The sequence below is a fragment of the Neomonachus schauinslandi genome, chromosome 15, assembly GCF_002201575.2.
Source record: "Neomonachus schauinslandi chromosome 15, ASM220157v2, whole genome shotgun sequence".
Classification (NCBI taxonomy): Eukaryota; Metazoa; Chordata; class Mammalia; order Carnivora; family Phocidae; genus Neomonachus; species Neomonachus schauinslandi.
This window is the reverse complement of record NC_058417.1, coordinates 39,803,740-39,831,054: the sequence shown is the minus strand read 5'-3', so window position 1 is coordinate 39,831,054 and position 27,315 is coordinate 39,803,740. Positions and strand designations below refer to the sequence as shown.

At 54.9% G+C, this 27,315-nt stretch overlaps 3 protein-coding genes across 3 annotated transcripts in view; 1 reads left to right on the top strand and 2 right to left on the bottom strand.

Moving 5' to 3' along the window:
• The window catches only part of LOC110573273 (signal transducer and activator of transcription 5B), an 871,639-nt gene that overhangs the window by 432,170 nt on the left and 412,154 nt on the right, over positions 1–27,315 (bottom strand). The gene's annotated exons all lie outside the window — the stretch shown is intronic.
• HAP1 (huntingtin associated protein 1) lies at positions 296–8,640 on the top strand. The gene is given in 11 exon segments (XM_044921779.1): positions 296–839; positions 1,821–1,899; positions 2,254–2,401; positions 2,534–2,733; positions 2,915–3,020; positions 3,103–3,169; positions 4,483–4,613; positions 5,619–5,753; positions 5,905–6,001; positions 7,041–7,436; positions 8,594–8,640. Coding segments are annotated over 11 exon segments (1,950 nt in total).
• On the bottom strand, positions 13,304–13,825 carry GAST (gastrin). Its single transcript, XM_021681717.1, has 2 exons — positions 13,610–13,825; positions 13,304–13,488 (listed from the first exon to the last, which is right to left on the bottom strand). Exons 1-2 carry the CDS (start codon positions 13,818–13,820, stop codon positions 13,385–13,387), a joined length of 315 nt encoding a protein of 104 aa, XP_021537392.1. The 5' UTR covers positions 13,821–13,825; the 3' UTR covers positions 13,304–13,384.

Sequence of the window (27,315 nt, the reverse complement as noted above, 5' to 3'; positions counted from 1 at the left end):
GGCAACCCTGGCCGGAGCGGAGGGAGGGGGTGTCCCCAGCTAGGGACCTCGAAGTCTCTGTACTCGAATTCCAGGGAAGCGGCGACTTGGGGCAGAACCATTCTCGGGAGGTGGAGAGGGGAGGAGAAGCCCTGCACTCGGAACCCGAGCCCACGGAACCGGCTGGAACCGCCATTCGACTCTTCCCCTTATTCTGATTTCTGCGCTCAGCTTCGCCACCAAGAGCTCCCCTCGCGCGCGACCCCCAGTCCGGGGCCTCACTGGTTGCTCCCGGCCGCCCACTCCCGCGGGTGGTATGGCCCGGCGGGCGCCCACTCCGGGCGCTGGTTATAAAGGCCCGGCTGCGGCAGCCCACTGCGGACTCAAGATGCGTCCTAAAGAGTCGGGGCCCGGCTACGCGAGGCACCGGTTCAGACCCCGGGATCCGGCGGGAATCACCCTCGCACCCCCACTCGCAGCCAATCCCGCTCCAGAGCCCTCTGCGCAGTTTGCAGCCGCCCCTGCGCGGGCACCCGCGGCCGGACAGGGAGCAGGATCCAGATCCCCTTCCGTCTCGGGACGCCCAGCCGGAGCTCGCCCGACCTCCAAGGCTGGATCGGCGGCAGGAGCCCCACGCGCGTCCGCATTCTCAGCCGCCCAGCGGCATGCCCAGTCCGTGCCCGGCACCTCGGACGCCCCATGGACCCGCTTCATATTCCAGGGGCCCTTTGGTCCCCCGGCCACTGGCCTGGGGACTGGAAAGGCGGCGGGCATCTGGAAGACGCCGGCCGCCTACATCGGCCGTCGGCCTGGGGTGTCGGGCCCCGAGCGTGCCGCCTTTATTCGGGAGCTGGAGGAAGGTAACCCGGGTCCCCGGAACCCCAGAGCCGGTGGGACGTAGGCATTTCCGTGGAGAAGGGGGCCCCGTCGGCTCCGAGCGCCCCGCCCCCTCTGGCATTCAGTCTTATCGCTCTATCGACTTGGCGATGTCACTGTCTGCGGTCCCTGTCGGGTCGCCTCTTGCCCATCTCCTCCTCCCTTCTGTGGTCTCCTGATCGTTGTCGGGGGCAGGTCCAGGGGCTGTGCGCGCCCGTTGCTCCGCAGCTCTGCGCGCTCTCAGGGCACCCCTCCCCAGGCTACCGCAGTGCCAGGAGAGGGGCGGGGGGCTGCGGGAGGGCGCTGCCCCGTGCGCTCTGAGCCTGCGCTGGCCCGCCGCGCGGCGCTGGGGAGGTGGGTGGGCGGAGGGGGAGGTTTTGTCAACCGTTTGGCTGCGGGGGGTCAAAGCCTAGAGATGGGCGGGGGGCTCCGGTTTCGTCCCCTCGTAGCTTCTCCTGGGTGGCAGGAGATCTCTGGATTTGGGTTTAGAGGCTCACGGCCCCCCTCCTGCCGTGCTGGAAAAGTCTCTTCCTGCTCTCCACACGCAACAGGTGCAGGGTGGGTGACTGTGTCTGTTTTATGACCCAGGAGGCTCCAATGAGGCGGCCAAGGCTGCCCTCTGGGTAAGGGGTGATGAGCCAGTCTGTGGCCGCTTCCACTAGCCGCCTGCATTCTCCTAGGTGCCAGGGACCCAGGCGGCGGAGGACTCAGTTCCACCTGAGCTTGGAGGACTGGGATCCTTTACCTCGCCCAGGCCCCTCCAGAACAAAAGAGTCCAGTTGGTCCTGGGAGCAGGGGGTGTGTGTGGAGAGGATATTGGGGGCAGGAATGGAGCTCAGTCTTCTCCTCCCTTGTCCCTGACTCCTGTTGCTGGAGGAGAACTGGGGATAGGGCAGGAAACAGTGGGATGTGGGGTAGGATATGCCCCCCTTTTCCTGACCCAGGTGCATCACTTGTTTTTGCAGCGCTGTGTCCTGACCGAACCCCACCAGTCAAGATCACCCAAGAAGATGTCAGACTGATGTTAAATCTGCTAGAGGAGGTGTGTACTGCCTTCCCTAGGGCCATCCTGAGCCTTAGCCAGGCCTCCGTTTTAATTCTGCCTGGGAGGGGTAGAAGTCCTGTCTGTTCCCTGCTTGACTATTTTTCTGGGAGCCAAGCTGGGGGTCCCTCTTATGATGTCTAGGCTGGAATTGCTGTTAGAGCCATCTGGTCTGACCTGCTCTTTTCTATAAGGGGAAACTGAGGCCCCCACAGTGGGTTGATGGCAGACTCTTTTCTAGTACCCTGGAACACTAGGGTGTGGAAGGGTTTCCCTTAGTGGCCTTGCTTCCCTTTGACCCCTGTGTACTCCCTAGCTTCTCCCAGCTGTCTGGGAGATGCCAGAAAACAGGAAAGTATTCCCCATGGATGGGGATCCCCTCTGCAGAGAGAGCGGGACCTAAATACGGTGGCTCGCATTGGCCAGTCCCTGGCGAAACGGAACAGTGTTCTGATGGAGGAGAACAGCAAGCTGGAAGCCATGCTGGGCTCAGCCAGGGAGGAGGTAACTGGGCAAGGAGGAGGGGTAGGGCGTGCGCCATCTCAGACCTTCCTACATCCCCTTCGTGCCAGGACCTGTGCCTGCCCCCATCCCCCCCGCCCGCCTTCCAACAGGGATCCTCTCCCCCACTGGCAGATTTTACACCTCAGACACCAGGTGAGCTTGCGAGATGATCTCCTCCAGCTCTACTCAGACTCTGAGGAGGAGGAAGAGGAGGAGGAGGATGAAGAAGAGGAAGAGGGAGAGGAAGGAGAGGAAGAGCAGCAGCATGATCATCCCTATGGAGCCTCTGAGCCGTGAGTGTCCTGCCTTTTCACCGGGGCAGCTCCTTCTCTGTGCCTCAGTTTCCCCATTTGCAAACAGGGACACACACGATGTACCTGCCAGCAGGGTTGCTGGGGCTACATGAGACCACCACACTGAGCCCGGGTGGGCTAACCCTGGGTGGGCTGGGACCTGGGTTCCCCCCCTCCCGCCCCCGTGCTGGGCCCTGACCGCCATCGCTCCCACTGCTAGGACTTCCGTGCAGGAGTCCGAGTCGCCGCACTACTGTCCGAAGCTGGAAACCCTGCAGGAGCAGCTGAGGCGGCTGGAGGAGGAGAACGAGCAGCTGAGAGAGGAGGTGAGGCTGCGGCAGGAGGGCGCAGCTGCAGGCAGGGGCTGTTGACACTCCTGCTCCTTCCTCTCTCCCTCCCTCCCTCCAGGCCTCTCATCTCGATGCCCTTGAGGAGGAGGAGCAGATGCTCATCCTGGATTGTGTGGAGCAGTTTTGTACGTGAAGCTGTAACTTGGGGGTAGAGGGCTGTCCCAAGGAGCCGAGGGAAGAACTCAGAACTCACAGTTTGGAGACCTGAGTTCGAGGCCCACCCTGGCACTTCCCGGCTGTGGGAACTTGGACAAGTTCCTTGAGGTCTCTGAAACTTCATCTTTAGAATGGGGAAGAATAATGTCAGCCCTGCAGACCTCTCCAGAGGCACAGCTGAGAACGTGCTTTGCACACACTGGAGAGAGCTGTGCAGAAGCTGTGGGGCCCCTTTAAGCCTGTTTCATTTTGTCATTTGGGGCTTGGGAAGGAGGGGCCTGGAAGCAAGGAAGAGAAGGAGCCGTGAGCGGCCAGACACCAGGCGAGGCACTGGGTCTGGGGCAGTGGCGGGTACCGTGTGTTGATGAAGATGAGGGAGGCACAGGGTTTGTCCCTGAGAAGCTCAAGTCTAGCTTTGAGATGCAGGTGCAAGATGGGAGCGGCTGAACTCATGCTGCTTGCCTCCCTGCAGGCCTGACCTTCCTTCCCTCTGGGTTCCCCAACTCCCCGAATGGCCAGGCCCCTGGCATAGGAGCTGGGCCCCAAGTTCGGTTGCTTCCACCTCCTAAGGAAGGCTAAGTCTCTTTTCTCCTCCTCACCCCCCTGACTCTAGCCCAGGCCGGGTCTTAACTGGTCTCCCCTCCTGTACTGCTGTCTTTCCAGGTCCTTCTGCACACAGCCCAAAATCAGTTTTCTAAAACCAAATCTGACCCATGTCATCCTCTGCCTAAAACCCCAAGCTTCCCACTGGCCAAAGGGTAACCTCAGCCCCCTCCCCCAGCCCCTGTGATCTGGGCCCTGCCCAGATCCTGAGCCCTCCCTCCCAGGGTCTTGTGATGGGCCCCTCCACACCCTGTCTGGGAGGCTTGTTTACCCTTCTTGGCCTGGCTGGGTCCCACTTACCCTGCAGAGGCCTTAGCTTCGCAGACCGTGTAAGGCAGGACCGGGTGCCACTGTGACCCCCGGCGCACCCTTTACATGTGTTCCATCCTAGCCCAGAGTAGGCCCTGGTGGGATTTCCTTGCCCATCAGTGTCCCCACTAGACTTGAGCTCTGTGTGCGCTGGGACCAGGTCTCGACGGCCGCTCACCCAGGGCCTTGCTCCATGTCAGTCAACAGACATTTATTGGGATGAAGAGCCAGTGAGGAATATGAAGTCCTGCAAACCCAGGGTCCCCCGCCCCAGCTGAAGGGTGGGGTGGACAGAGGCCTCGGGAGGGCCAGACCGGTCCCCCGAGGCTGGGCGAGCCAGCGCTGACCTTCTGTCCCCGCGTCCCCCCAGCTGAGGCCAGCCAGCAGATGGCCGAGCTGTCGGACGTGCTGGCGCTCAGGATGGAGACCCACAACCAGCAGCGGAGGGAGGTGGCCCAGCTGCGGACCCAGGTCCTGATGCTGCAGCAGCGCTGCCAGACGGTGCGTCCGGGTGTGTGCAGGGCTCCCTGCTCCTGTCAAGGCCCCCGGGGCACCCACGCCCCCTCCTCCCTGCCCTTGCCTCACGGAGCCCTCGGCTCAGCCAGGCCCCAGGCCCCGCTGTGCGGCAGTCAGAGTCGGAGGAGATGTCGGAGAGCATCTCGTTCTGCCCCCTCGTTGTCCCAGGGAGGGGACGCAGGCCCAGAGAGGGTCACGGGGTGTTCTAGGATGCATGACTCTCCCACCTGATGGGGCCTCATTCCATGTGACTTCTTTTTTTTTTTTTTTTTAAGATTTTATTTATTTATTTGAGAGAGAGAATGAGATAGAGCATGAGAGGGGGGAGGGTCAGAGGGAGAAGCAGACTCCCTGCTGAGCAGGGAGCCCAATGCGGGACTCGATCCAGGGACTCCGGGATCATGACCTGAGCCGAAGGCAGTCGCTTAACCAACTGAGCCACCCAGGCGCCCTCCGTGTGACTTCTTGCTTCAGGGGTTGCCAAAGGCTCAGCCATGTGCCTGGGAAGACTTGCTTAGAGGTGGTAGGGAGGCCTCGGGTGAGGCTGACTGGTCTCGGGTCTGGCTGACCAGTCTTGGTCCTTCCAGTATGGAGCCCAGACGGAGAAGTTGCAACGGCAGCTGGCTTCGGAGAAGGAAATCCAGATGCAGCTCCAGGATGAGGTGAAGCTCCCCCTGGCGCAGAGCTGGGAACTCAAGGCCCTTGGTCAGCTGGCAGACTCTCCTGGGAGGACGAGCTCCTTGAGCAGGCTCTGGGTCTGTCCCTTTGCACACCCTGGTGTTTGGCGAGGGGCCTGGCAGGTTCAGTTGGGGTCTGAGTGGAGTAGAGTCCAGGGACCTGCCGGGGGCACCCTGCATGTCATTATGTGGGTCTAGAGACTGGGCCGCTTGCCTCTTAGCCCAGGCTTCCTGGCACGCTGGGGAGAGGGTGGGCAGGGTGTGCTGGGCGGGTGCGCCTGGGTCCCAACAGAACCTGCAGGTGGCTTCCCAGCTGCAGGACCTGCGGGCGAGGTACACGGAGTGTGGGGGCATGCTGACTGAGGCCCAGGAGGAGGCGAAGACCCTCCGCCAGCGAGCCCCGGTGTCCACTGGCCCTGTCACCCACTACACATACATTGTACCCGTGGTGAGGACCCCCAGCCACCCGCCTCCTGCCCTCTGTGTGCTCATGCCTCAGCCCTGCTGGCTGATTTCCATCCCCTGTCCCTTTCTGTCCCTGGAAGTAGGGGTTGGAGTTCTGTGGGCATGCCCGGCTAATATCCACCTCTCCACCACAGGAGGCCCTTCCTGGTTTCCAGGAGACCCTGGCCGAGGAGCTCAGAATGTCTATAAGGAGGATTATCTCAGACCCTGTGTTTTTTATCGAAAGGTGTGGTGCTGGGGCCCCCAGGCCCTCACCTGACGCACACTCACCTGCCCGGAGCGTGGAGGGGGTTTGCTTCTGACTTCTTCCTTCACTTGTGACGCCCCCTTGTTAGCTGCCCCGTCCCCTCCCCCCACACCCTTTTTTCTGTCCATGTGTGTGGGCCCCTCATTTTTCCGTGGGATTTTTTCCATGCTGGGGCCCCAGGGACTTTGCAGTTTCAGCTAATGTTGCCTTGGGAAGGTGATGGCCCTTTTCTCTGTTGAAGGAATCACGGAACTGCTGCAGAGGAGATGTCACACCTGGGGTAAGCTGGCCAGGGGCTCCCCCATCACCGCCCTCACTTTCAGCAGCCAGACAACCGTCTATGACCCTCCCACCCTGGAGAACGCCCCACTCTCTGGGCTGGCTGGGCTGAGGTGTTCTGGGAAGGGGCGGCCCCCTTTTCCTTCTGATCTTGCCCCATAAGTTGGCCATCTGACTTAGGCTGTTCCCAGTGGGGACTGAAGCCTTCCCTTCACCTCACCAGAGACTGAGAGGAGAATGAGCACTGGCCCAGGAGCTGGGAATGTCTGGGACTTGAGTCCCCACTTGATCCCTTTAATTGGCTGTGTGTCCTTGGGCAAACTGCTTGACCAGTCTGAGCCTTACTAAAATGGATTTGTTCCTATGGGCAACTAGCTGTGGGCTGGGCTGTGAAGGTTAGATCATGGAGAAGAATATTAGCCTTGCGGCTCTGGGTTGTGCACGGGGCGGCGGGGGGGTGGCGGCGGGGAAGTGTACCAGGGGAAGGCGGGGCTTATGCAGTGTGGGTGACCATTCTCCCTCCTTCTTACCTGGGAGAAGGTAAGCCTGGGCTGGGTGTCTGAAGCCTGGAGGCTGGTACCCAGCTCCCCTTTCCCCTGGCTGGGACAGAAGTGGGGAGTAGCCGTCGGGTCTTGTGGGTAGAATGGGGCAGAGAGCAGGGGAGCTCCTCAGCCCTGGTGGCTGGAGGTGTCCCCGGGGAGCGGAAGAATGGGGCCGGGGGCCCTGGCTGCGCTTGGCTTTCAGGGGCACAGAAGGACGTTCCTGTCTCCCTGGCCAGGTACAAGCTGTGCTGCGGTGAGGCACGAGAGCAGGAACGGGGGTTCGAGGCTGAGAAGGGGTTAATGACAGCAGAGGACTTTGTGCCTTCGGAGGAGGAGGAGCGGGGGGCCACAGAAGAGGGGGTGTCAGCTGAGGAGGGGTTGACAGAAGAGGCGGAGCTGGTGTCGGAGGAGGCTGAGGCCTGGGAGGAGGTAGAGCCGGAGCTGGATGAGGCGACGCAGACGAACGCAGTGACCTCAACCCGGGCAGCCAGCGGCTTGGGCCCCTCTCACCTCAGCATGAGGCGTGTCCTCCGGCAGCTGGCTAACTGGCAGGACTCGGGGTACAGGTGGCAGCTGAGGCAGAAGATGCTCCAGGAAGGTGAGTGCTCCCGCAGGGGCCTCCCTCTGGCCAGCCGGACAAGCTGCAGATCATCAAGCCGATGAAAGGGGAGGGTAGGTGAGCCCCCCAGGTGCTCACTTACCCCGGCCAGGCCCCACCCAGCGTGCTGATTTGCATGGACTTTGCATATCATTTCCATTGGCACCGGGGATCTGTGGCCCCAGGGCTCATTTATGTGGAATTGGCATAAGATTCCAGAGCTCTACCCCCTTTTCTCCTGGGAGGCTGGGCTGGGGGTCAAGACCGGGACTGCTGCCCTCCGTTCCACCTCAGCTTCCTGTCTCTGCCGCCCCCAGCCCCAAGGCTCCCCAACCCTGCACCAGTGGCAGCAGCAGGCCAAGACAATGTGGGGGGGGGGCGGCAGAGCAGCAGCCTGGGGTGCTGACCCAGGACTTCCAGAGACTGGAGGAGGACAGGGCCAACCACCCTCCCAGGGCCTGGGAGGAAGACGGGGGTGTTCTGGGGCCACCCAGGCCATTGGGACAAAGGCCTCTGCCAGCAAGGGTGGTCGGACCAGTCCCCTGGGTGAGTCTGAAGATGGGCTAGGGTCTCCTCCAGGGTGGTGGGGGGTGGGTCAGGGTCTCCTCTCCCCAGCTAGAAACCCCAAGGTTTGGGGAGCTACACCTACTGAGTGCAGACTGCCTTCAGGGAGCTCACAGAGACACATTTTTTCCTTTAGTTGTCACACCTGTAGGTAGGAGTTCTTGTCCCCCTGTGTTAGGTGAGACCAGAGCTAAAGTAACTCGCTGGAGGTCACACAGCTGGAGTGGATCTGAGCCCGTTCTGTTCACTGCTATGCCATAATGACTTTCCTGGCCTCTCCCTCCCCTCCGACCCTGTCCTGGTGCCTGCCTAGCCCGCTCAGTCAGCTGTGAAATTTAGAGCCTGTTGCTAGCCTCACCATCGTAGGTGGCCTGCCCCCACTCTGAGGGCGCTTTGGTCACTGCTGGGCAGCCTCATCAGGGTCACCATGGAAGGTTGTGCAGTTTGTATACTGAACAGTGACCTCTATGGCGGGCCAGCGGGCAGCCTGCACAACGATCAGTCGTGGCTGTCTTTCTCATATAGCTGACAAGGCCTCAGCCCCTGCCCACTCTCCAGGCCCCCAGTTCACCTCCACTCCCCTTCTCTTCCAGGCTTTGCTGTGTCCCAGCAGCCTGCAGAGGCCCCACAGACAGCCTGAGGCCCCTCCTTCAGCCGCCTGGCCAAGTCCCACCTGCCCCAGAAACCTCCTTCCTGTCCTCCCAAACGGGACCCTCCTGTCTGTCACCAGTGCACCTTCCGTCCTGATGAACCTGGGCTGGGGCTTGAGGACTTTTCTGAGCTAGGGGACCCCGGCCCTTGCTCTGCAGCTGGTGCAAAATCTGTGGCGGCTGGGGCTGGAGTCACATGCTAGCCCAGGGGCTGGTGGAAGCCCCGGCGGGGGGGGGGGGGGGGGTGGCGGGGGGGGGGGCGCCCGGCCCCGCGCCGGGGGCGCGGGGGGGGGGGGGGGGGGGGGGGGGGGCGGCGGCGGGGAGGCCTGTCAGCTGCCTGACCAGGCTCTGAGCTGGGCTGGGGGTGGGGCTCGGGCCCTGGTGCGGGAAGGTGTTCTGACGACCCTCCTGACAACATGCCCTTGACCCCCAAGTTAAAGGTGGCCCCGGAGTCCTTGCTGACTTTCAGGGACCTGGCCCTCTTCCTCCATTCTTGGCCCTTCCTGCTCAGTCCCTCACTATTGCTGGTAACCAAGAGTGTCTCTGCGTGTGGGTGAGGGGGTCCCTCTGTGCCCTGGGGGCCTCCTCCCCGCCTCCCTGCCTGTGGCCCTTGAGTGTCCAGGCTCCCCGCCCAAGTCACTCCCTCCCTGCTGTCCTCCCCTCAGCGCTCGTTTCTTCATTCCAGATGTCCTGCCCTTTCCCACTCTTTACTCCTAAACAGCTGGAGTCTGGGGCTTAGGACCCCCGTTGGTCTGGCCCTGCCCCCTGTTGTGCTACTTGCTCTTCTGTTCTTCTGTTGCTTGTCGGCCCGTACACCGGACAGTACAGGAAATAAAGGACCTGTGCGCTACCTGGCCCGCGCTCCGTCGTCCTTCTCTGGGAGTGCGCGCGCGTGCATGCAGCTCTGCTGGGGCAAAGCTGTGGAGAGGCGATGGGCTCCAAATACGATGGGCATCATGTGCCACGGGCTTTTGTTAAATACATGACCTGGTCACATCAACAACCCCTGTGGAGTGGTGGGTGATCTGATAAACAGTTGTCGGAGGAGGAAACAAGCCCAGGCAGGTTAAGTGACCCTCCCAAGGGTCCGAGAGCGAGCTGCGGAACTGGGATGTGAACCCAAGCTCTCAGGCCTCCTGAGTCTGTGCTCAGAGAGACTCCCTTCCCTATTTTTCTGCTCCAGGGATTCTGGCCCAGTGCCCTGGCTGTGAGGGGTAAGGCATGGGCGAGAGTCACCCACTGTCTTAGGTAGAGGGCCCTCAGACCTGCAACAGCATTTGAAAACAAGTGGTTTGTTTGGAAGCTGATCCAGAAAGCATTCCTGGGGGGAGTGGGGAATTGAGAAGGAAAAGGGTGTGCTAGTCACTGGGCCTTAATCCTACTGGGGAACTCTGGGAAGAAGTATAGCCCTTTGGTACACGGGTGTGGTCTGTGGACCAGCGTCATCGGCATCTCCTGGGAGTTTGTCAGAAATGCAGATTCTCAGGTCCCACCCCAGACTTAACAGAGTCAGAATCTGTATGGTCACAAGGACCCCAGGGAATGCACGTGCATGGTAAAGTTTGGGACCCACTGAGATGGAGCTGTCTCAGTTATCCCACTCAAGGGGTGAGGAAGCTGGGCATGCACCGCCCAGCTGACATTTGTCACTGAAAGCCTTGGGCATTAACATCACACTCTGTGCCCCATGTGTGGGTAAGGAGAAGCCCCCTGGCAGAGAATTTTTTTTAAAGATTTAATCATTTATTTTAGAGAGAGAGAGTGTGAGCAGGGAGAGGGGCAGAGGGAGAGAGAGAGAGAGAGAAGCAGACTCCCTGCTGAACGCAGAACCTGATGACAGCTGAATCAGTCAGATGCTTAACCGACTGAGCCACCCAGGCGCCCCAAGACTATTGATGCTTCTAGTGGACCATGGATAGCACACGCAGGAATGGATATTTTTAAATGGTTACACTTTATGTATGTATGCATGTAGTCTCCATGCCCAGCATGGAGCCCATGCTTGAACTCACGTGGGGCTTGAACTCACGACCCTGAGATCAAGAGTCCCATGCTGTACTGACTGAGCCAGCCAGGCGAGGCGCCAAAATGCACTCTCTCTTGAATGTGGGTGGAGGCGTGATGGCATTTGGGGTTCTCTGGTGTGGCAGCTCAGGCCCTGTACACAACGGCTTTTTTTTTTTTTTTTAATTTATTTGACAGAGAGAGACACAGGGAGAGAGGGAACACAAGCAGGGGGAGTGGGAGAGGGAGAAGCAGGCCTCCCACGGAGCAGGGAGCCCGAGGCGGGGCTCGATCCCAGGACCCTGGGACCATGACCCGAGCTGAAGGCAGACGCTTAGGATTGAGCCACCCAGGCGCCCCTACACGACGGCTTTTGAAATATCTGGGCGTGCCTCCTTCCCCAGTGTACAATTACACTGATAAATGGCAACTTCTGAGAATTGATACAGATTGGTAAACCAGGCAATGGAACATGTTTTTCCATTTTGGCAACTGACATCAGCCTTGGGCTCATTTGCTCTTGATCCATCCTCCTTGTATAAGGCAAACAGTGCCCTTCTTGGCCACCCATAGATCACAAGTTTTTTTTTATTTTTTATTTTTTAAAGATTTTATTTATTTATTTTGACAGAGAGAGCACGAGAGCAGGAACACAAGCAGGGGGAGTGGGAGAGGGAGAAGCAGGCTTCCTGCTGAGCCGGGAGCCCGATGTGGGGCTCGAACCCAGGACCCTGGGATCATGACCTAAGCTGACGGCAGACGCTTAACGACTGAGCCACCCAGGTGCCCCAGATCTCAAGTTTAGGGGCACCATGGTCTGAGCCACTGCTGCAAACCCTGTGGGTTAAGGCCCCCTGGTAATTATGTCCACCTTGCCTCCGAGGGTTAAGTGCTGCCACCGGGGTCCCCTCTGTCCTGCAATCCTCTCCTCCCCACTGACACTAAGTAGCCTGCGGCCACAGGAGCATCTCCTACATCAACCCCGGCCCACAGAGGACAACCTCCGCTGGGCTCAACAATGCTTACTTGTCCTCACTAACAGGTTCCTTATGTCCTCCGGGAAAGGGCTGTTCTCTGGACCCTTGCAGGGACTGTAATCATGTGGTGGATGCTCTTGTCTGACTTGACAACTCATTCTAACATGCCTACCTGTCTTTTGACTCCTTCCCCAGTCCTCTGCTGGGGAAGTTCGGGCACTTCACTTGCTACAGACTTTCAGGGAGTCGCTCCCAGCAAGGCATTAGGACTGGCTGTGCGTGTCCTTGTCGGGAGCTGAAAGCCTGAGTAATGGGAGACTGTCTCCCTCTCCCATATCAACAAACTCTCCCTATCCAGTCTCTAGCCCGCCTCCTTGGTCTGCCAGCCTTGAAAATCCCCTCCTGTGTGCTCTCCCGGTTCCTGCTGCGACATGTTATCCGGCTTATTCAGGTCCTGCGGTATTTCGGGTGAATAATCCCTTTTCCCCCATGTTTGGGACAGTGCTTCTGCACATCCTAAGACTTGACCCTAGTTTTTAGTGTGGAAACCCTGAAGGGAGGCAGGGGCAGATCTTGAGAAGCGAGACAGGGAAGGGAGGGCAGTCAACAAAGGATGTCCTCGAGCAGGTACCTGCTGTGGGTAAGTGGGGCTCAGTCCTGCAGGGGAATTCTGGGAGACAGAGCTGAATACATGTCCGAGTCACCCCGCCCGAGGGGTGAGGGAGCTGGGGTATTGATTCTCCCGCTCTCATCTGTCACTGACTCATAGCTGCTTCTGGAGGTGCTAACTCTGCAGCATCTGAAGCCTGCCTTGCACTCGGAAGGCCCTCGGGGGAACAGTGGCATGTGCTTGTGGAAGGATGCTGCTGACAGGCAGAGAACTAGGAGGGAATATGGGTGAAGCATCAACAGTGCCCGTGCTGGCCACTCACCCGGCCATCTGAAGAATATTTATTGGATACCTCCTGTTCTTGGAACCAGGGATACAGCAGGGAAGAGGGACGTGTGGTCCCCACTCTTACAGAGTTGCCCTTCTAACCGGGGAAGCGGACAGTAAAGTAGCTAACGAGACAATGACAGGGTGTGAAATGTGCTATAGAGAGCAACGTCAGAGACTCTGGGGCCGTTAGAGAGAACCGGGTGCTGTGTATGAAGCGGGAGGAGAAGAGCAGGTGGGTCTCTCAGGAAGAGGCGTTTCAGCCAGGACCCCAGGGAGAAAAAGGGGAGCCAGCCATGTTTGTGCCTGGGAAAAGCCTTCGGGGCACAGGGAATGGCGAGGACAAATGTTCTGAGCAGGACCGAGCGCAGGTGCATTTGTGTAAGGGAAAAGGGAGAGAGGAGGAAGGAACATGGCACCTGCCCTGAGGACAGCAGGGCTAGTTTAGGGCTTTGGCAAGGAGTTTAGGTCTTATTCTAAGTGTGACAGGAAGTATTGGAGGGTTAAAACCTGGAGTGGCACCGTTTGATTTATCTTTTAGAAAGCTGACTCTGCTTGCGACCCCACCACCATTTGCCACCTGCACTAGTAGATTTGGGGTCAGTGTTAGGCTCTGGGGACACCCAGAAGAATGAGTCATGGTCCCTGCCCCAGGAGAGTGCTCAGTTCTCCCCACTGCCTCAACCCTGTCCCCACTAACTCCCCTCTCCTGCCCCACACTTGACACAATGTGATCCATTGGAAGCTAATTTATTTTGAATGGTTTTTCATGGGGCTGGGCTGGGCTGGGAGATGGCTGGGCTCTGAAGCTCCGTTCTAGGGACGCTGGTCCCCTTCCTCAGCACTGCGGCGGCCGAAGTCCATCCATCCGTAAGCTGCTTCTTCTTCCTCCACCCACGGTCCCTGCTTCTTGGACAGGTCTGAGGGTCAGAGCGGGGAGAGGACGTGAGGATATGGGAAGGACATCTAGCCGCTGGAGACCAAGGCCAGGGTCAACCTTGGCTGGGCGAGACAAGCAGGGACAGCTGTCACAGCTCCTACCTGCCACCAGCTGTGGGGGACCCTGGAGCCCTAGCTGCCTTCGCTGGTGAGAGGCTGCGCCCAGCCGGTCCACCCAGCGTGGCTCCAGGCCCCTATTTGCCCCTGGATCCGAGGGTGCCTCCTGCAGCTGGGAGCGGGGCCTCCAAGAAGCTTCAGAGGAGGTGGCCAGAGCCAGCGCCAAGATCAGCACGTACACACACAGTCGCTGCATCTTGTCTGCAAAGGAAAGAGGGGCAGAGCTGAAAGATGGGGCCATCCAGACACCCAAAGGCGGGGGCCTGGACCAGATGGACTCTGGGTCCCTTGCTGCTGGCAGGTGCAACACTGTGTGGGGTTGTGGACTGTTCCTCAGCTCGCTTCTCCAATTCCTGCCAACTCCCCCGGCTCCCAGGCCTGCCCCACTTTCCTCCTCACCTACCTTAGTTACAACAGTGGCTTCTCTTGGAGGAGGAGTTTACAACCGAGAGTGATGGTTTCCAAATTTCTGCAGAATTTGAGGCTACGTGAGCTGCTCTGTAGATGTTTAATTCTTTGTAATTTAAAGTGAGCTTTTAAATAGTCATACCAAAGGGCACGTTACAGACGGCCCGGTACCTCTGTGGAGACCACCAGCGTATTCACCGTGTGGTCGGGTCCCACAGTTTCTGCACGGCCCCTGGAGGGAAGATTCTCCCACCATTTTTGCTTAACTGAGGAATATCCTGTGATTGTAGTTAAGCAGTTAAAAATTAAGCTGTTACCATTTGCACCTGTGTGTCAGGGTGACCTGAGTTTGGGGAAGCCATAATACAGAAATGAACTGGATACTCAAATGAATCTAAAATTCAAATCTAAAATTCTATTCTCAGCACTTATGTTCTGTGAGCCTCATTATTCTGATTGGCTTTACCTTTCAGGAACACATTCATATTAATAAAATACTACCTTTTTTTTAAAAAGATTTATTTATTTGACAGTGAGAGACACAGCGAGAGAGGGAACACGAGCAGGGGGAGCAGGAGAGGGAGAAGCCGGCTTCCCTCTGAGCAGGGAGCCAGATGTGGGGCTCGATCCCAGGACCCTAGGATCATGACCTGAGCCGAAGGCAGACGCTTAACGACTGAGCCACCCAGGCGCCCCAATAAAATACTACTTTTACTGTTTTTCATAGTGGGGTTCTCTCTTAGATTTCCTTTGGAAGAGAAAGGGTTCTTGGTGCTAAAGAAACAAGGTTGAAAAATCAGTGATCGAGAGCTACGGTGGCCCATAGGAGCCATGTGTATCGTCCACCGTGGTAGCTACGGGCCTCATGTGGCTCTTTACATTTAAATTAATTAAAATTAAAAACTCCTCCCCCAGGCTAGCCACCTTCCCAGTGCACCTGTGGCTGGTGGCTACCATATTGGACGGGGCAGATAGAGACCCCATCATTGTGGAAAGTTCTTTCAGACTGCGCTGGTCTAGGAAAAAGCTCGAGATGGGATCCAGAAGCCCTGGATTCCAGTTCCAACCCTTCCTTTGTCCTTCTCATCTCGCAGGACTGGGGTGAACATGGAGTAAGGGGGTTGAAGCGGCAAGTCAGCTCAAGGTTTGGGAATGCCAGGGTGGGTTCTAGGCCGAGACCTAGTCTGGCCCTGAGCTAAGAGAAGGGTGGCAGCCCTGGAGACACTGAGGGGTGAGCCTGGTACCTTGATGCAGGGAGTCGTCCCATCAACCCTCTTCCCCGCCTCTCCACTCCCCTCCTGGGTGCTCTCACCTGCAGAGCCGGGACGTGGGCGGTGCTGTAGCCGGCCTGGTGCCTTTCCAGTCCCTGCACTGCTTGGTGCTCCTGCCCTGCCTTATAAAGCCCTCAAGGTCCCTCCCAAACGCCCATGTGGCCAGCAAGACAAAAGGGGGTGGGCACAGGTACATCACCGGTGCCCTGCCCTGTCACTCATTCAGTCAGTCATCCACATGGGGGGGAGGGGCGTTGACCTTCATGGCAGTGAGGGGCTGGTGTGGGGTCGGGGCAGGTCTTCAGCTGGGTATGAGGGTAGGCAGGAGACAGGCTCCCTGGGATCAGAACAGTGCCCCCCACCCAGTCCTTGGGGTCAGAATCCTGGTGTGCCCTCTGACTACGTCCCATTGGGGGGGCAGGGGAAGCGGGTGCACCGAATGACCCTGGATTCAGAGGAAGCATGTTTCGTCATACATTGGTGTTTGAAGAGCAGGGAGTGTGTGGATGTGGAGAGCTGTATTGATCCCCTGTCCCCTCTGCTCGGCTCTGCAAACAGGATGTGAGGTAGTTATCGGGGGCAATGGGCCATGGGCTGATGGCCCCACTCTCTCTGCCTGGTTGCCTCTTCACCTCCCTTGCCTGGAAAACCCTGAGCGTCCCCCGCCTCCTTGTGCCCTCTGTGCTGGTTGTGTTCTGCTTGCAGCTCCCCTCCACCTCGGGTCTGCTTTTACCCCCTGCCTCTTGCAAGCCCCCCACCCAGGGCTCCCTGCACTTGGAGGCTCCCTCCTTTTGTTTTCCATGGGAGAAAGGGATCCGTGTGACGCATTCACCACTTTCCAATATAAAAATACATCTTAAAATGGTAAGCAAAGAGACTAAAGGGCTTGCCCAAGATGTGCCAGAAAACCAAATAGTGCGCTTGTTGACTGATTTGATAAATTGCCATCTCGAGCTGGTTTTGATTTTTCCACGGTTGGCATTAGAGATTTTGCTCTTGTTCACACATCATCAGGCCCCCTCCTTGTCTGGGGGAGTTTTGATACCCCTTGGGTCCTGGATAAAGGGCAGTGGTACCCATGCTCACAGCCAGCCGTGCTGAGAATTAACAGGTGATGCAGCAGGCTGTGAGTGTCCATGGCAACCAGCAGCCGAATGTTCTGGTGAATAACCACTCTAATCCAGGGCAGGGCTCAGTGACACAGCAAATGGAATTAAGTGAAAACGACAAAACCAGTGCAGGCATTGGTGATAATGAATCGAATCCATAATCTTTGAGGGGGCTTGGGAGACGGTGGTGTGGGGAGCAGCTCCGTTCATGTGTTAGAGGAATAGAGATGTTCGTGTTACCATGGTGATGGGAAATGATAAGCTTTCTGTGGAGCCTGAGTTGCACCAGAACCCAAGATTTCTGCTGTGGAGGGGGTTATGAACCGCCCTCCCCTGGCCACCTTGGCTGTTCTTGGCAGGCTGGTCACACCAGGGCTGGTGATAGCAGCAAACAGAAGCGGGTACCCACTCAACAGGCGATGAGGGGACCCTTGTCGGATGGGAAAGGGAAGGGTTTCCGGGCCTTGCCCTTTTCCAGATGTTGAACTTCGAGCAGATCTCTCCTCTTCTCTGAGCTATTTTCTTCTTCAAGAAATGAGGAAAATAACTGGGACTGGTGGGGGGGAGTCTTGTGAAGGTGATGTACATAAAGCACCACGCACTGTGCCCAGAACATCGCAAATCCCTAATTTGTTTGCACCTTCTCCCTTATCCTCTTTAGGCCTCAGTTAGCCTCAGCTGTGAAATGGGAATCATTCATTCCTACCTCATTGGGCTGCTGTGAAGGGGAAATGTAACAAGGTCTGCGCACACACTTGGCACACATCAGAGTTTCTCCTTTCCCAAGACTTAGGAGGGTAATTCCCTAAAAAGCATCATCTGTGAATCTAAGCTTTTCCCTCCGGCTGGCCATGACTCAGAGGGGCACTTGTCCTGGGTTGCCACTGAAAGAGGTGGCAGAGATGGAGCCTATGGAGGTTGGACCTCTCAGAGGCCAGTATCGACTGGTATACAGAGGATTTGGGAACTGGTGAGGCCAGGAGAGACTCCCGGCTCCAACACTTTGACTCGCTGGGTGACCAGAAATTTCAGAGTCTACCAAATTGAAGACCAGATCCCAGACCCTGGGGCCAGCCCCCTCCCTCCCTCTGTGGACCCTGCCCTTGTTCTCACAATAGTGACAATGCTTTGTGCCAGGCTTTTTGTATGAATAAATGTAGTTGCTCTTCACCATGGTCCTTGGACGTAAGTACTAGTGTGTCCCTATTCCACAGATGAAGAACCTGAGGCTCACACAGGTGAGCAATCCCTGTCCTGAGTTTACAGGACCAAGGAGTCTTGGACCTGAAATCCTGGTTCTGGGATCTTTTTCCTCCCAGGAGAGGTGTGGTGGGCAGAATAATGGTGCCCCAAAGATGTCCATACCCCAATTCCTGGGACCTGTGAATATATGAGGTTACATGGCAAAAGGGACTTTGCAGATGTAATTATAGACTTTAAAGTAGGGAGCTTATCCTGGATTATCTGAGTGGGCCGCATTTAATCAGATGAGCCCCTAAAACATTCTTTGGCAGGACGCCTGAGTGTGAGGTCATGATCCCGGGGTCTTGGGATCGAGTCCCGAGTTGGGCTCCTTGCTCAGCCGTGAGCCTGCTTCTCCCTCTGCCTCTCCCCCTGCTGTGTGCTTTCTCTCTCTCTAACAAAGAAACAAAAAAACAAAAAAGTTCTTTGGCTAAAGGCGGAAGTGATATGGCTGAAGGATGAATCAGAGATTTGAAGAATGAGGAGGATTCCACCTGCCGTTGCTGGTTTGAAGATGGGAGAGGGAGAGCAGCAGGCTGAATGCAGGTGGCCTTCAGGAGCTGAGAGAGGCCCCCAGCTGAGGCCCTGGACCGCAAAAAACTGAATTCAGCCAACAATCTGGATGAGCTTGGAAGCAGGTTCATCCCCAGAGCCTTTAGAAAGGAGCACAGCCCTGGTGACGCCTTCATTTTGGCCCAGGGACCCACGCTGTAATTGGGACTCCTGACCTACGGAACTGTCAGAGAATGAATTGGTGTTGTGTTGTAAAGTTTGTGGTAATTTATTATGGCTGGAACAGAGCACAGATACAAGGGGTTCTGGCCTCATGAAGGTTTCTGTCCGTAAGAACTGGCCCTGTGTGAATTTGCATGTGATTTTTCTTTTTTTTTTTTTTTAAAGATTTTATTTATTTATTTGACAGAGACACAGCGAGAGGGAACACAAGCAGGGGGAGTGGGAGAGGGAGAAGCAGGTTCTTCGCAGAGCAGGGAGCCCGTTGCGGGCTCGATTTCAGGACCCCGAGATCATGACCTGAGCCGAAGGCAGAGACGCTTGACGACTGAGCCATCCAGGTGCACCTGCATGTGATTTTTCAAATACAGGTAAGGCGGATGTTGGTTAAAGTATCGGGCCATTCATTCATTCCATTTTCCTTCTAGTTAGTGAGCACCTGCTGTAAGCTGAGGGTAGGATGAGGCCCCGGGGATAAGAGGTGAATATGATTGGCCCTTTCATGGCTTGCTGGCATTTGGATTCCAGGGGAGGAGGGCACAAACACTAGACATAATAACAACAGTGGGGAGCGCGTTCCCCGTGGAGGGAGACTCCCCGGGGGCAGCTCTGCACGCCTGGCCACACTCCCACTGGCCAGGGCTGGCCCTGGCAGGCGGCGGTCCCGGGGAGCTGCAAACCGCCGTCAGAGGCCTTCCGGGCCTCCTCGTTGGTTATTGATGGCGGACAAGGGGGAGGCTGGGGATGCGTCTCTGCCCCAGGCAGCGCGGCCTGTGGGGGGGGTGAAGGTGCTGGGACAAACAGGGACACCTGGGAGGCGTTCATGTCAGCATGGGCATCCGTGGTCCCTCCCGGGGTGGGGGGCTGCAGAGGAGGAAGTGGGTCCACGACTCTGCTCTCCCAGGGTGGTCAGGTAGCAGGACCACAGGGACGGTCGGCGGGCTGCTCTCGGGCTGAGCCGGAGAGGGTGCCCTGGGATGAGCTCAGGGGCCATGTGACCCACCCAGCTGCCCAGGAGGGAGAGCAGAGGGCACCCCCCGTTCCAGACTCCGCCTCCTCTCCCCTTCTCCTCTGATGCCCACCTGTGCCTTAGGAGCGGTGGCTCTGGATCCACACCTCATGTTGGGATCTCGTGTGGAGCTCTAAATGCACCTGCACGCCCAGGGCGCTAATCAGAAGTCTTCTCAAATCAGAAGCAGGGGTGAGACCCAGGGAGTAGCTGGAAGTCTGTGCACGGGCCTGGCCTTTGTGTATGTGGGAGGCCAGGACAAGGAGGTTTTGCTGCCCTGGGCTGAATCCCAGCTTTGACACTTCCTAGCTGTGATCTGAGGCAAGTCACAGACGGAGTATGCGCCCCATACTTACGCGGGAGGGCCACAGTGAGGGATGAGACACCTGTAGCATTCACTTGGTCTCTGCCGCATGGGAAGTTCTCCGTAAGGGTCTGCGGTTCTCATTGGTATTTTCAGCACCACAGCCTTACCTGCTCCTCATCCGTGCTGCTGCATCCTGCTGACTTCCAGAATATTCTACCCCACTTTCCTTGATTATTTTCTTCTCCACTCTTCCCTGTAATAGTCCCTGGAGCCTTCCCTCACAGGTTAACGCCGCCTCCTCCATGCAGGCCTCACCCTAGCCCCTCAGGTACACCTACCTTCTGCTTCCTGCAGCCTTGGCTCACAGCCTGGCTCCCCCCCTGGGGATTGTTTTGCCCCCCATATCTTAACAGCAACACCTTCCGCGGTTGCATGAATGCTGACAGGGCCTATTATCTCACTTAACAATCAAAATCAAGCCCAGAACCTGTTTGCAGACTGTCAAAACTCATTGAATGCACACGTTTGTCAAAACCCATTGAGGGCACTTGGGATTGTGCATTCCATTGTACATAAATTTTATTAAAAAAAAAGAACCATAATGAAGTTGAACTCTAGTTAATACAGTATTTAGGGCAAAGTGCATTGTATTTCTTATTTTATTTTATTTTAAGATTTTTGTTTATTTATTGAGAGAGAGAATGATAGAGAGCATGAGATGGAGGAGGGTCAGAGGGAGAAGCAGACTCCTTGCTGAGCAGGGAGCCCGATGCGGGACTCGATCCCGGGACTCCAGGATCATGACCTGAGCCGAAGGCAGTCGCTTAACCAACTGAGCCACCCAGGCGCCCCCATTGTATTTATTTTAAAATGCATAAAAGTAAAATGGATAGATAGGAGATAGACAATAATAAAATTATAGAATCTAGGTGGTGGGCATATGAGTCTTCACTTTAAAATTCAACTTTTCTGTGTATTTGAATATTTTTATAATAAAATATTAGAAAGTATTTTGTTTAGCTCTATCAGTGGTTTTAAGATGGGAAAAGGATCCTAAAAGCACCAGTGTGAGCGGAGTCTTTACTCAGGGGCATTTTAGAGTTGAGGGTTGGCCAGGTGAAGCTGCTTGCCCATGCCTGACAGCTGAGGGAGTGGAGCTGCACGCCTGGCCGGTCCTCTCCAGACTCTGTGCTACTACCACTCCTGGGCCCCAGCCTCTGTCCCACCCTCCCTCCAGAAGCCCAGCTCCTGCTGAATCTGCCTTTGCTGTGACTGCCGGTTCCTCCACCTGCCTTGGTTCTCACAACCCACCTACCCGTCCTGGTCTCACTTTCCTCCCTCCCCAGCCTGGCCCCATGGTTTTTTTACTTCATTTATGGGCCATGTACCTAGATTGCTACCCCTGTCCTGCTTCAGAACCTGCCAGGCTAGTCCCCACCCACCACCCCTTCCTCAGCTCCTGCCTCCCCATCCCTGCAAAACAGGGAAGTTCCTGAAAGTGGCCAGTGGATTCAATTGTAAATTAATATTCTCAGCTGGATGGTTGCCTGGCAACCTAGTGAGTCAGGTTCCCTTCACTCCCAAGGCCATCTGACGTCAGCCCCCTTCTCCCGGCCCAGTGACCACAGTGGTCTGGGTCGACCTTCTGCTCTTTTCTCACTGGAGGGTATGCAGCCTTATCAAGTTCAGCGCCCCCACGATGGACCTTCATCCCAGACCCTCCTGCCTGCTCAGAGACCTAATGCCTTCCCTTTCCGTTCATTCATTCCTAAGTACCCACTTTGTGCCAGGCACTGTGTTGACCCTGAGAACACAATATTGATCAAGACGGTCTTTGTTCCTTTTCTCTTGGGGAGAGACAGTGTGATGATGAGCTTAAGGTACCATGGATGGTTGGGGGAGGGAGGAGGTGGGTGGGGAAGGCTTCTCTTTGGCGTGGCCCTTGAAATTCTCTTAAATGCAAGCTTTCTGATGTCTATAACATGTTTTCACCTCCCTCTTCCCCTAATAATGGTGATTTTTAAAATTTACGGAGCCCTTCCATGGCCAGACCTCCATGCTAAGCACTTTAAGGGCATTATGTCTTTTTTTTTTTTTAATATTTTATTTATTTATTTGAGAGAAAGAGAGAGCACAAATGAGTGGGTGGGGAGGGGCAGAGGGAGAGGGAGAAGCAGACTCCCCGCTGAGCAGGAAGCCTGACATGGGGCTCGATCCCAGGACCCCGCGATCAAGACCTGAGCCAAGGCAGATGCTTAACTGACTGAGAGACCCAGGTGCCCCGGGTATTATGTCTTTGGAGTCCTTACCACAACACCACGAGGAGGGTAATGCTATTGCCCCTAGCTGAGGAAACTGAGGCACAGAGAAATTGGTGAAACAATGAAGCAGTTCACCATGGGCTTTGAGCATCCCTGAGTCTTGCTGAGTATGCCAAGAGGGTAAGGTCACAGCAGCTCTTTACTCGGGCCATTTCTCAGGGTTGTATTTTCAGTGAGTGACCTTGAGGAACGAGGTCATGTCTCCCTAGGGGACATACAGCAGCCTTGCTTACTACTTCCTACAGAAGCAGTAGCTTCCCAGGGTCTGTGTCCTTGTCTGCCTCCCAACTATGGCCTGTGTAGCCTCTCTGTGGGTCTGTAATATGTTACCACCAAGGGCAAGGGGGATTGATGCAAAGTATACTGCTAGCTGGATTGTGAGTAATAACGTTACTTGTCTCTGATCCAAGGGTCTTGTGTCTTCTGCCTGCGTTGATGAAAGAGTAATAGGATAGCTTATCTGCTCGTGAGTAGGGCGAAGTCAAAATCCCACACTCAACCCAGTGACTAGCTCGGGGCACAGAGCCCATCAGATGTATAGTTGAGGCTTGAACCTAGACAGTTGGATTCTATAAGCATAAAGAAAAGCCTTTCCTTGTTGAGGGCTGCGTCCTCTATAGCGAACCTTCTCTTCCCTGCACGCTGTAATCTGTTGAGCCAGTGAGTGGGGTTGCTTGGGGTGGCAGACTGGGGCCGGAGAAACGAGGGAGGTTTCGGTAGCTGAATTCACCTGTAGTCTTGCTTGGCTATTAAAAAAAGCTGTTTCAGCGAAGGGAGAAGGGGAGGTGCGTTTCTTTAGGCTTTACTGAAGTTCCTCCTGTTTTATAAACCTGCCTAATTCTGAACCTCCCTGGCAGAGGGTAAGGACATTTCTGTTCACCAGCCCAAAGTGGTGGTACTTCCATGTGGTAAGGGCAAAACCCCTTCTCATAATTTGCCTACCCAGCCAGGTCTGGCGTGATACAATTAAAAATACATATATGAGGGGTGCCTGGGTGGCTCAGTTGGTTAAGCATCTGCCTTCGGCTCAGGTCATGATCCCGGGGTCCTGGGATCGAGCCCCGCATCGGGCTCCCTGCTCAGTGGGGGGTCTGCTTCTCCCTCTGCCCCTCCCACCCCACTCATGCGCACTCTCTCTCTGTCTCAAATAAATAAAAAATCTTTAAAAAATACATATATAAGATCTATTTATCGAGATATAGTGCACACATCACACCATTCACTTTTTTTTTTTCACACCATTCACTCCTTTAAAGTACACAAGCCAGTGGCTTTCAGCACATCCACAAAGTGGCACAACCATGACCTTTATCTAGTTCCAGAATATTTGCATCACCCCAAAAGGAAAGCCCCCATACCCATTTGCAGTCACTCCTCATTCCTCCCCACCCCACTCCAGGGAATGACTAGGAAATGAAAAGAGGTTTGTGAGTAACTGTTCGGGGAACTGGCAGCACCAGATCACCTTACAAGGAACTCCCTCCTCATCGACTGTTTGAAATTTAAAGTTGCTCTCTCAAATAGCACGTAAAAAGGAAACCCAAACCACAGGGTACTAGAACATTACAGCCACGAGAATTCTAAGAGATGGGAGTAGATGGTCAAAATCAAACAAAGATAAATTATAGGCTTGTCCAGATGGTCCCTGTCATAGGCTGACTGTGACCCCTTGCCTAAGTATGGCTGAAATAATTTAGGTGTTTGTACCCTGGTTTAGTATCTGACTCCCCGGGTAGAGTATAGACTCCAGGAGGAGGAAGGTGGGCTTTGCCTTGTTTGTTGCTGATCTGTACTGAGTGAGTCCTCCAGAAATGGGAATGAATGAGTGAACACGGCCAGAGAGTGGGCAGTGGGTTCTGGGCTTGAAAGAGAAGTTGAGGCTGGAAACAGTGTTAGGATCATGACCCAGGGTGAGGCTGCCAAGGGAGAGGCACTGAAGGCCAAGACTGTCTTCATCCCTTTGGAACTCCCTACACTTGGAGAATGGAGGGATGGAAGGTCCAAGCAGGTGGAGAGGTCACAGGGTGCCGAGTGGGAGACCTTATTGGATAATCAAAGAGGGCTGGTGTATGGTGCCCAATGCTGCAGGAAATAATTGTAGGACACGAGGACATCCAAGGCCCTGTCCGTCTTCCCCTACTGGAACGTAGTGTCCATATGGGCAGGGATCTCTGTTCAGTGCTACATCCCCAGCGCCTCAAAGGGTGGCTGGTCCATACGCAATGCTGAATAGATGTTTACTGAATGAATGAATGACTCATGCTATGAGAAGTTTAAAATTAGCAGGCTTAGCTTTTGTAACATCATGATTTTCTCTCTTTCCTTTGCGTTTCTACTTGGCAGAGCAGGAGGGAAAGGGTGAATTAAACCAGTGGTCTTGGGGGGATGTGGTTTTGCCTCCCAGGGGCATTTGACAATGTCTGGAGATAATTTTGGTTGTTGGCGTTCGTGGGAAGGCGTGCTATCACCAAGTAGTGGGTGGAGGTCCGAGATACTGTTAAACATCCTATGATACACAGGTCAGCCCCCTCCTCCCCAACACATAATTATCTGGGCCCAAATATTAATAGTGCTGAGTTAAGTGAAGCCCCCGGTTACACAAACCCATGGGAATTATCATAAGCCTGGGCAAGCGCTTTGTGAAGCTGTCCACATGAATGTCTTCTGTCCTACATCCAACAGTAAAGCAACTAAAGCTCTGTCTCAGCGAGTCTGGATTCCTTTGGACTCAAAATCCCTGTCATATCAATCAATAATCTAGAGGACCAACTTGGGAACTTTAGATCTTTTTCATCATATGCCAGGAGTATGTCTGGCATTTTAAGCAAAAAATAATTTGAAGTTGGTAAATTATGATCGGTTCCTTTAAAGTTCAACTTATAATCTGTAATAATCATACCAGGCAAAGACAGCTTTTGACTTTCCCCAGTAAAGAAGTGACAAAACACTGTTTAGATTTAATTAGAAGGAAAAGCATGACTTCAGACAAATTAAAAAGGGATACTGCATCACGTTTGGTTCTGAGAACAAATGTATATTAAAATGTAGATTTAGGGCGCCTGGGTGGCTCAGATGGTTAAGCGTCTGCCTTCGGCTCAGGTCATGATCCCAGGGTCCTGGGATCGAGTCCCGCATCGGGCTCCCGGCTCAGCGGGGAGCCTGCTTCTCCTTCTGACCCTCTCCCCTCTCATGCTGTTTCTCTCTCGCTCACTCTCTAAAAAATAAATAAATAAAATCTTAAAAAAAATAAATAAATAAAATGTAGATTTAGGTTTCATTATGTACTTAAAAAACAATCTAATGTTCATTGGGATCCCCTTATATTTGTTAGAGCTTTTGTATTATTTTTCCTAGGGGGTGACAGAAGAGAGTTTCAGGCTACTCACATGCAGGCACATTACAAATGGCACTTGAGAGATGCAGGCTGCCTTCGGTTCCAATGAAGGAAAAGTCAAATTAGTTCTAGCTGTCACTGTATTTTCTCCTTTGGCATTGTTTTTGACATCCTGGAGACCTCTTAATCAGATGGATGGGACCTGCAGGTCTGGTGGGCTTCGATGGAGGTGAATGGCTAGATCATCATCACTCATGGGCCACCCCCAGGGGTTCTGTCCTGAGGCTCTGGGGGCTAAGCCCACGCTTGGTACCACTGCAGGGCTCCCCAGCTGATCCCGGTCACAGCCAGGTCTCTGTACCTCTTAGCTAGTGCAATGAACTCTGTCCATATGCAGCTCATACGGTTGCTTTCCACACTTCAACAATTTTTGTGTGTTTTAAATGCACATCTAAAACCATAATGGAGGGGCGCCTGGGTGGCTCAGTCGTTAAGCGTCTGCCTTCGGCTCAGGTCATGGTTCCAGGGTCCTGGGATCGAGCCCCACATCAGGCTCCCTGCTCGGCGGGAAGCCTGCTTCTCCCTCTCCCACTCCCCCTGCTTGTGTTCCCTCTCTCTCTGTGTCTCTCTCTGTCAAATAAATAAATAAAATCTTTAAAAAAAAAACCATAATGGAAAATGCACTTATAAAAATTAGAAGTCCATAAGGTACCCAGCTGGCTCAGTCGGTAGACTCTGTGACTCTTGATCTCGGGGTTGTGAGTTCAAGCCCCACGTTGGGTGTAGAGATTACTTAAACATAAGATCTTAAAAAATAAAAGTCATGTTACTGTCTTTTTTAACCAGCTTGCGGACCTCAATATGAGGTCTCCTCATTTTATGGTTCAAACCGGTGCTTCTCAAGCTTTGTTAAATGCCGATTGTTAAAATGAAGATGGCTTTATGGGGTCTGGGGTCAGGCTTGAAATTCTGTCCTTCCAACGAGCTCCCAGGGGACACTGAGCTGCAGGAGTCTATAGTTCTGTCTCTAAGGTGGACCATGGAACCTACGTAGGTCACGTCTCTCTGCATTGGCCTTGTCCTTGGGCTTGTTTTCTCCTGTTGCACAGAAATGGAGAATCAATTACTTGACACACATGGAATGATGGTCATGTTTATGCTCCATGTTAACACTTTCAACCTCTGTGCTCCCTGTGCTTCCTGTTTTTAGTCAATTGCCCATTCTGGGTATAAATAGGCCATCAAGGACTAAGATTAAAGACAATTTAAACCGGGCAACGGCCCTGGCTGCTGACGCGGGATGGTGGCTGGCGACAGTGGCTAGGGAACAAGGGAGTCACGCACAGGCTTCTGAGGCTGTGGTCCGGCTGCTGTGTGTGTCCCTTCTGCCCAACACACACTCGGTTTTGGAGCTGTTTAGAAATATCTTTAAATAGTTATTCATTTTCAAAGTCGATATTGGAACAGGCACGTTTCTGCTTGCGATGCTGTACCTGGAAGAACTTCGTTAATCCTGAGGCTTTGTAAGCCTGGGAGGAAACCACAGACCCGTGATTCTTAGCTGGTTTGGGTAGTGGGCTCTTTTAAGAATCTGATAAAAGCTGTGGACGGTCTTGCCAGAAAATAACCACATGTACGTTACACACAAAACCTCAGGGGTTGGTTTCTCAGATGCTGGTAACCAAGTTCTGACCCTTGGCCACCCCCTTCTCAAACCATCTTAAATATAGTACTCCTGATTGCTTTCTCTGAAGCTTAGCTCTGGTAATGCTCTCTCCACCGCATGTTTCCTCAATAGCTCCCCATCAGCCACAGTAGTGTTTCCCTAGTGTGGTTTGTGGCCCTCCCATATGAATTGGCCGATGCTGATGCTGGTTAAAATAGCAGGTTCCTGGGCCCCACATCAGAAGAACCTCTGGATCAGAGTCTCTGGCTCTAGAGGGGGCATTTCCTGGAGC

Excerpts from the sequence above, each read along its gene's own strand:
- GAST (XM_021681717.1), bottom strand. The coding sequence starts at position 13,820 with ATGCAGCGACTGTGTGTGTACGTGCTGATCTTGGCGCTGGCTCTGGCC. Across the intron at positions 13,489-13,609 it reads TCCCCCACAGCTGGTGGCAG|ACCTGTCCAAGAAGCAGGGA; the intron begins GTAGGAGCTGTG and ends TCTGACCCTCAG.